General features: G+C 40.1%; 1 protein-coding gene across 1 annotated transcript in view; it reads right to left on the bottom strand.

Moving 5' to 3' along the window:
* Nucleotides 1-1,463: 1,463 nt before the first annotated feature.
* LOC124232908 (tyrosine-protein kinase TXK-like) overlaps nucleotides 1,464-9,345 on the bottom strand; it is a 43,918-nt gene continuing 36,036 nt past the window's right edge. Inside the window, exons 12-14 of the mRNA XM_046649819.1 lie at nucleotides 7,985-8,103; nucleotides 4,865-5,022; nucleotides 1,464-2,429 (exon numbers count right to left, since the gene is read on the bottom strand). Of these exons, the coding sequence (XP_046505775.1) occupies nucleotides 2,361-2,429; nucleotides 4,865-5,022; nucleotides 7,985-8,103 (346 nt within the window). The 3' untranslated portion in view covers nucleotides 1,464-2,360. The remainder of the gene's footprint in view (nucleotides 2,430-4,864; nucleotides 5,023-7,984; nucleotides 8,104-9,345) is intronic.

Here is a 9,345-nt window from a genome sequence, read left to right as displayed (position 1 = left end):
GTGTCTTGTGAGTTTGATTGCCAGCCAAACATGGTGCCAATGCAACGGTGGAACCATGTATTGTACTTCAGTAAAAAGTTTACTAAAGAAAAACAATTCCTTTGGCTATTTTTGCCTTAAATGTTATTTATACTTATTGTATCTTCCCCTTGGCCTCCAAATTCTTCCCTTTTTTCTGAGCTTCCTTTCTCTCCTTTGATCTCCTGTCTTCTCTTTTTTGAGGGCTCTCACCCACAACTAACCCCTAAACTTCGTATTTATTTCTTATGCAGAGCTATTTATTGCAATGCCTCACCCCAGAGTAGTTAAGCTACTCACGGAGAGGTCACATCAATGACTAACATTAAGACTGGTTGCAAAACGTAGTTTCCTTCCGTAAGTTGTGTGGCTACCTCTTAAAGAAATGTTTTCTTTTGTTAGATGAGAGTGTTGAACTGCTGTCCATAATCATTCCACATTCACACATTATCTGGAGTCTTAGTTACTTATATGATAGCTCCAGTTATTCCTGTTCCTAATTTGGTATCTCAAACTTTCTTACATGTTAAAAGGAATAGAGCTCGCCTGCCACTGCCAATATATGCTCTTAGAGTGCCAACTGCTGCCATATAACCCCCAGGAACGACTTACATCTGGTATCACTCTGTGCTCTGTATTCTGTCTCCCTGCATTGCATCTCTAGACATGGGAGATGCTCTATAGTCAGTCCTAGCTTTTCAGTGTTTGGGTTTTGCTTTTTTCTTTTTGGGGGAGAGTAGGGACTTCCAAGCCTAGTAAAACCTGAGAAGGACACCTTACTGCATATATTGGTATTATTTTATTTCCTATGTAATAACATTACCTTCCCTCCCTTTGCTTTTGCTGTTAAATAGTCTCATGCCCTCTTGAGCTAGATTTTCACACATTTTACTTGAACTAAGGTCTCAGTCATAGGATCTCCTGTCTCACCTCCCCATAGCAGGAGTCATGAGGAAAAGGGGTGTCATAGTCTCAGACACAGCACAGTATCTCATACAAACATTTCTGAGACCACCACTTGAATCAGCAAGGTTGATAATTCTTGTGCCTGATGCTCATTATTTTAATGCACATTTATTGAATACCATTGATATCCAAAGATATCATTCTTGGAGTGGGGAAATATGATTTAAAAGTTACAACCACTGATGGCCAGCAACTTAGAATCTAATGAGAATCATAAAACATGTTCCCCCAGGACCATGATGCAGAGTGGGACAATATACAAACAGTAGGCTCCCATTTGTTGTTAAACTCCATGGCGATGACGCTGGTGCTTTCTGCAGCACCCTTCCTCCTGTGGTACTTCTGAAGCACTCAGAATGATAAAGATCAATTTCCAATCATTCCTACAAACAGTGCATGAGAAATTAAGATTTAATTATGATTACTAGTTATTTCACCTTGAATTCAAAACCCTGGACTATGGACATAACAGAGCTTTATGTAACATTTGGACATCTTGTTTTTGCTTCCTCTTGTTCTTGTGGAAAGACCAACTCATCCTCTAGAAATAAACAGGAGGTGCTTTTTATGACAAAATAAGGTTTCTTAAATTGTCCAATTTCACGTGTACAAAGTGTGAAATCTCAGAATTGAGACTCAGGTTCTGAATTGTCCCTGACAATGGATATCACTAGAAATAGAAATGTCACCAGGACCTATTCAAAGAAGAACTTTGATTATGTCCTAAAACAGTGTTTAAAACTGGAATACAAGAAACTGTCTGCAAACTAATGAGATATGTACAAAAACAATTTCTTAAATAACATGGGGAAGACTGTAAAAGACAGTTCCAGAATGCTCACATTCATGTCGTTTGTTAAGGTGCATTTTCTGTAAAGATCTGTACAGTTCAAAGGCATGAAATTCTACAGAGGAGTCTCCTTTATTCCATGAGTTGGCGGAATTCCTTTTCATCTTCTGTGCATGGAACACTCCCCTTCAGGAAATGTCACTCAGAATGTCACTCCCCTTCAGGAAAGAAATGTCCTCAGCCCTGGAAAGGGTCAGGTTGTCACATACCCTCAGGGGCTCTCAGGGCTATTCTCGTGAAGAGAGCCACTATGAAGACTGCTACAGAGCATTTTTTCCTTCTTCACATACGGGACATGAAGAATATCACAGAAAAATAAGAGTTCAGAAGTTCCTCTCAAATATACATGTAGAAAAACTGTCAGAATATTCTTAAATTTTAAAAAGTTTGAAAAGCCTGTGATCTTTGCGCTGTTTCCAAGCGTCAGCAACTCTAAAGGAAGATAGTCACTATCGGTGACCCTACACAGGATTTCCTTTTGTGACAGTTTTGCAAGATGATCCTCTGGGGTGCCATTCCATTCAGGTCACCAGGTTTCTGCAATCTCTGTGAGAACCTGCAGCAGCTCAGTGAACGTAGGGCGGCCTTTGGGTTTCTGGAAAAGGGAAACAGGTGGTCAGCCCAGCTTAAGACTCACTCAGACACCAGCTCTGGGACCTGCTGGGAGGGACTGGATCTAGGCTGGTTCTCCACAAACAGAAGAGAAAGCTATCTTGGCTGACGCACAGGGCGTGATTGGCAGCGGGGCAAGGCACGAGTGTGAAAATGTAAGAGAAGAGAGCCCTGCGAAGTTAAATGGCTAGAGCTGCAGACAGCCATATGTGGCTATTTAAATTTAAATTAGTTAAAATTAAATAAATGTTTAAATTCAGTTCTCTGTCACACCACCCACTTTTCAGGTCTTCAATGACCAGGTGTGGCTACCCAATTTGACAGCACAGACAAAGCACATTTCCATTCTCACAGAAAGTTCTATTGGACCTCACAGCCCTAGTGATTGACTTGGATGACTTGATATGTACAGGGAAAAGGAAGAGCTGGGAGAGACGGAGCATCGAGAGTATCAGACTCCCGGGCTCAGTCCCAGTTATTTACTCTACCTGATCCCCTGTGGGAAGAAGGATTTCAGCCAGAAAGCAAAATGCATGTTTTCATGAGGGACTTTGCAGGTCCTGGAGCACAGGCTGCTCTGTCCTAAGGCTCAGTCAACAAAAAATCTGGCCACGCAGCCAAGGACTGGAGCATTTTTCCTATTTCACTGTGGGATGTGGTTTGGCTTTGGCTCCATGAGGAAGAAGAGATGACCCTGTTGGCATCTTTGAAGTCCATGGGAAATAGAACTCCTCATGGGAGCCATAGTCTCATAAAGATCACTGGCAGCAGGGTTAGTGGGGAGACACCACACTTAGTGGCTTATCAACAAAGGACATCAATAAAAAGGACAGAACAGAAGAATTTGTGAGCACTCGTGAGAGTCCTTCCTGAGACCCCGAGGATCAGTTGTGGAGCTTTCTGCAGGGGCTAGGGTTCCGCAGGTAGCAGGGCCTGTGAAATGTGCGTGTCAATGCTAATATCACGTTTGAATCTAGAGATGCCTAAGCACTTGGGGCTTTTAGATTACATTAAAAATTGTAGGAAACATCAACTTTTGCAAACAAATAAATTAACATACCAAAACGTTTTAATCCACGTTCCCACTGCAGTTTGAGACTGACGTCATATATTTGGTCCTCTTGTCAGCATACTATTTACTCCTTTCTCTGTCTCCTCTTCACAGATATATAAAATCTCAATAGGTATTATATTATATGCACGTGCTTCATATACAATATGTATTCCTGAGCTATTTGTGTAATTATTGCAAAGATGCTCTTAAGACATCTATTTGCCACTGACCGCTTATTTAACCTTTTTTTATGTCTCAAGATTCCTTGCCGATTAGTTAACCATATGTAAAATATTTTCATACATTGGGGATATTTATAAAATTAATATTTGTCTGGAATATGAACAACCATATCGCTCTTAAAATATTGAATTTTCCAGTATTTGTGGGAATGAGAATCAAGTGATTTCATTTTCAGCCAGGAGGAAACTGCTCCCCCAGCTGTGGCTTTTCTGGGCTAAAACTGTCAGCTGGAAAGAGAGAGGAGCTGTCAAAATCACAGGGGCAGCTGCAGAGCCGGCCAGGGGCGGAGCAGTTAAGTTTGTGCACTCCACTTGGGCGGCCCAGGGTTCACCGATTTGGATCCATGCACCACTTATCACGCAATGCTGTGGCAGGCGTCCCACATATAAAATAGAGGAAGATGGGCACAGATGTTAGCTCAGAGCTAATCTTCCTCAAAAAAAAATCACAGGGGAGTCTGCTACGAAGGAGAGAGCTGTGCTGAGTCAGGGCCCAGAAAAGACAGAGGTGGAAGGTGAACCCCTCTGGCTTGGTTTTTAAGCCTGGCATTTCTAGAAAAAGAGAAACGGGGCTCCCAAGAGATAATTTCCCAAGTAGAATTTCCTGGCACACTTTCTGCCTTCATTGCTATTCTGGTTTCATCTCTCTATCAGGAGTCTTGAGTGCCACAAGAAAGATGAAACCCATTACTTTTAGACTTGGAAAAGCAAGACAAATTAGAGTGAAATAAACAAAAACAGCACCCTTCTCTTTCAGTGTGGAAGCTTAATAAACCTAACTCTACCCTTAGTTTCCTCCTACCAGTTCTTAAAAGGAGTAAACCATCTGATCGCTGAGGCTTTCATAACATCAAGAGTTTCTACAAGAACCAGAGAGATAAGACTTGGAAAATGCACTGAATTCCTCAGATGAAAGGCCATTGTTAGAAACAAAATGGATTAATGACTTTGTCATGGGAGTTTCAGACAGAAATGGTACTTCTGCTCGCTCTCAGGGATCATTACCAAAAAACAGACACGTTTTCCTGCCGTGATGGAGTCCTGGGGTAAGATTTGTGATAATCGGGTCTGTTCTCAGATGCCGGGACTACAAACCTTCACAGGAAAGTAAGGGACACTCACCTCATGCCAGCAGCTGTACATGACTTCGTATACGGACATTGGTGCCAGGCGAGGGCGGTATAGTCTGAAGCCATTAGAAATGGCTTCCACAACTTGCAAATTTGACTTATTTTCAAAAGGCATTTTTCCTTCTGTAAAAACTTCCCACATTAAGACTCCTGCAAATAATATGCATGAAAACAAAAGGTTAGAGAGAAATAGTTACTTGGAACTGAAAGAACTATTTCAAAATACAAGGCATTATTTTCCTCTTCCAGCTTTTGAGTTATAACCATCCAGAATCACAGCAGTTCCACCTAGGAAGCAGACCATGTGCAGCTTAGTTTCTGAGCAGGCCTGTAAGCTGAAAAACTTTCGAGGGAAACAATGCCTTTCTTTTTCCATTGGTCTTGACTGTCGCCCTACTGGAATAAAGTGCTGGCAGCATTTTCATTTCTATGTATGCTCATGTCCCCACACCCTGAAATCAACAAACCTTTCCGCCATTCAATAGAGAATGACAGAGGCAAAGCAATCCTGAGGAAAAAACAAAGCTCGAGGCATCACAATCTCTGACTTCAAAATAACTACAAAGCTATAGTAATCAAAACAGCATGGTACTGGCAGGAAAATCAGACACAGAGATCAATGGAACAGAATTGAGAGCCCAGAAATAAACACACACATATATGGACAGCTAATTTTCGACAAAGGAGATAAAAACACACAACGGAGAAATAGTGTTGGGAAAACTGGACAGCCACATGCAAAAGAATGAAAGTAGACCATTATCTTACACCATACACAAAAATTAACTCAAAGTGGATTACAGATTTAAATGTAAGACTGGAAACCATAAAACTCCTATGTCTATAAAACATAGACAGTATGCTCTTTGACATCAGTTCTTGCAGAATCTTTTTGAATATCCTATCTCCTTAAGCAAGAGAAACAAAAGAAAACATAAACAAATGGGACTACATCAAACTTAAAATCTTCTGCAGGGCAAAGGAAACCATCAACAAAATTAAAAGACAACCTACCAACTGGGAGAAAATATTTGCAATTCATATATCCAATAAGGGGTTAATATCCAAAATATATAAACAACTCATACAATTCAACAACAAAAAAACAAACAACCCAATCAATAAATGGGCAGAGGATATGAACAGACATTTTTCCAAAGAAAATATACAGATGGCCAACAGGCACATGAAAAGATGTTCAACATCACTAATTGTTAGGGAAATGCAAATCAAAACTACAATGAGATATCGCCTTACATCCATCAGAATGGCTATTATTGAAAAAACATGAAATAACCAGTATTGGAAAGGATGTGGAGAAAAGGGAACTATCACACACTGATGGTAGGAATGAAAACTGGTGCAGCCACTGTGAAAAATAGTATGGAGATTCCTCAATAAATTAAAAATAGAAATACCATATGATCCAGCTATTTCACTTCTGGATATTTATCCAAAGAACACTAATTCAAAAAGATATATGCACCCCTACGTTCATTGCAGCATTATTTACAATAGCCAACTCAAGTGCCCGTCACCAGAAGAATGGATAAAGAAGACGCAGTGTATATATAATGGAATACTACTCAGCCATAAAAAAGATGAGACCTTGCCATTTGTGACAACACAAATGGACCTTGAGAGTATTACACTAAGTGAAAGAAGTCAGATGAAGAAAGACAATTACTATATGACTTCATTCATATGTGCAAGATAAACAAACATAGATATAGAGAGCAAAGTGGAGGTTACCAGAGAAGAAGGGGGCAGAGGAGGGCGAAAGGAGTAAAGGGGCACATGTGTATGGTGACAGATGGCAACTAAACTTTTGCTGGTGAACACGATGCAGTCTATACAGAAGTAGAATTATAACGATTACACCCGAAATTCATATAATGTTATAAACCAATGGGACCTCAAGAAAATTTTTTAAAAAAAGGAAAATGGCAGAATTGTGTGAGCCTCTGCTGCTTGCCAAGGCCAAGAGTTTACCAGCCGGTAGATGGCATGTGTTCCCTTCCTCCCATTGAAAGATTAGACTGCCGAGTAGAGCCCCAGAATATCTAGCAGGGGCTCTCTACAGAAGTAGGTGTTCAATAATCATTGATTGATTGATTGATGACTGAAACTCTTTCAAGGCTCCCAATTTGAGTTCCTTTAATTATTCACTGATTCTACAAATATGTATTAGGTATTGATTAGAGGCTGGGCCTATGCTAGAGCCAAAGGATCCTTAAGAATGAGACCAGTTCATGTGCTCAAGAAGCTCACTGTCTAGTGGGGAAGCAAGACAAGTGGTCAAGCCAAGCTCAAGGAGTTCTCATTGTTCTGCAACCACTTGATGAGGTTCTTGTGTTGCAATCCACTGGTCTCATAACTCAACAGCTCTCTGGTAGAGCTTAAGATGTCGCTTGCCTAGACTACCACATGTCAGTGGAGAGCTAATGAGGTCAATGATACAAGTTTAACTTTACGTGGACAATAAAATTCACACCCTTCTGAGGGGGCGCAGCTGTCTGTCCAAACCCAAAAAGCCATCCAGGAAGGTCTGGGTGAAAGAAAATAGATTATGACACATTTATTGCCACTTTTTGAAAATCAACTCAAAGAAAAAACCCCAGTGGACATGGGTCTATAGTGTCTCTGTCTCCAAGAAGTACATTACCCAATATAAATGTCAATTGATGGATGCCAAGGATGCCTATGTCTAAATTCCACAAAATTTGAAGGTAATGAAGTGAATGAGGTGGTGCTAGTAGTTAGACAATGAAGTTTATTAATTACACTCAAAATTCAAGATTGTCATGTAATCAGTTTTCCTTGGAAATCTCTGTGGCGTGGAAAAGTTGGCCGAGTTTGTTTTCTAGATCAGTAGGCTCTTTGTTATGGTTTTATAGCAAGTGCTCAATGAGAAAGGAAAAGATCCAAAGGCACAGTTCTGTAAGAAGGTGTTTGACATCAGTTGCCAAAGACAGCCTGGATGTGTTTAGAATACCTAAGACAGAAGCACAGTTATAAGAAGACTTTTTTAAAATGCTACATCATATTAAGAATTCAAAGTTAAAAGAGAATGGCCTGTTTCATTAAATCAAGCTCCATCAAATTCACTCACCGAATGACCAGACGTCAGATTTGCTGCTGTACTTGTTGAAATGGAAAACTTCAGGAGGGGACCACTTGACTGGGAACTTGGCTCCAGAAGAACAGATATATTCATCATCCAAAACATACCTACAGTCATCAGATTCAAAGCACATTGTGTTCATTACCTCCAAGTTTTGTTTACTTCAAATTCCTTTAGTTAACTCCGAGATCGAACAAATTATTTTGGGCCAGAAAGGTTCTGTACACCTTCTCTTCTTGTTATTAAAGTGGGAAAGTATCCATTATAGTGTTTCTTCCCTAAACCAACCTTCAATTGTGTTTATTTTATCTGGGTCTCAGAAAACCATAGCAATTCTTCAGTCGAAAACATACTCTACCGATTACATTAATTATGACAAATTTTGAATTCTGCAAAGAAGCACGCTGAATGTTCTAACAACAAAAGTTATAAAAAGGAAATAAAAGAGAAATATATAATGGAAAAGAGTAAATTCAAAGTTGGATTCCTTATTTTTTTTCTTTATGCATATATTTTTCCGTGGGGCAGAAAGAGAGGGGAAATGAAAGTATTTGAACATAATACATTTTGATGTGAAAAATCTCCAATGCATTAGAATGGTCCTATATGGAAAGAAGTCAATAATAACCACCATCTCCTTTAAAAAATAATTTAAAAAATTAAACCCGCTCTCTTTTTTGAGAATTGTATGCAGGAACATCCAACTGTGGGAATCTGGAGAATAGAGATGATAGCCAACTTGTGCTATGTAGCCCCTTAAGGATGCAGTAGAGTATTTTTTAATTACTGATTAATGCTTCCCCACACTCCCACTTTTTTTTTCACATGCCCTACCTTACCCCATCTTTAAGCCCTTTATTGAGCCAGAGGTCATTCTACTAGGGGAAAGAAGGAGTAATAGAAAACAAAAGGCTTTTCCTTTTCCTCTTTTAGCCATTTTTCATAGCTTTTGAGTTTCAAAAAGCTTTCCAGAGAAGGACTGAGTTATTAACAAAATATTTGGGAGAACAGATCATGAATAAGACTGAGATCTCCCCATCACCACCACTGTCCATCCCTCTGGAAGATCCCGTGAGTTGGGATTGGAGGAAAATTGAAGGGAAAAGGAAGGCATATTAGAAATCAGTGGGTAGCTGAGGTAGGGTCCTGTACCCTGCACCCTACAAGGGTTGCCCAGGCAGAAAGATTCCAGAGAACAAATAGCCTGTGGATGTGCCTAGGTAAACAGGGCCTCAGATAGCTCCACGGAGTTTTCTAATCATGGAGAGTGTCCGATATGAAGGAATCTTGCAGGCAGAAATTTAAGATGAGTCAGCGGCCACCTGTGTGGATGGCCAACCAAGGACAAA

Source organism: Equus quagga, unplaced genomic scaffold (genome assembly GCF_021613505.1).
Source record: "Equus quagga isolate Etosha38 unplaced genomic scaffold, UCLA_HA_Equagga_1.0 146_RagTag, whole genome shotgun sequence".
In the NCBI taxonomy this organism is placed as follows: Eukaryota; Metazoa; Chordata; class Mammalia; order Perissodactyla; family Equidae; genus Equus; species Equus quagga.
Note: the sequence above shows the minus strand (reverse complement) of the source record. Positions and strands in the feature narration are given on the sequence as shown.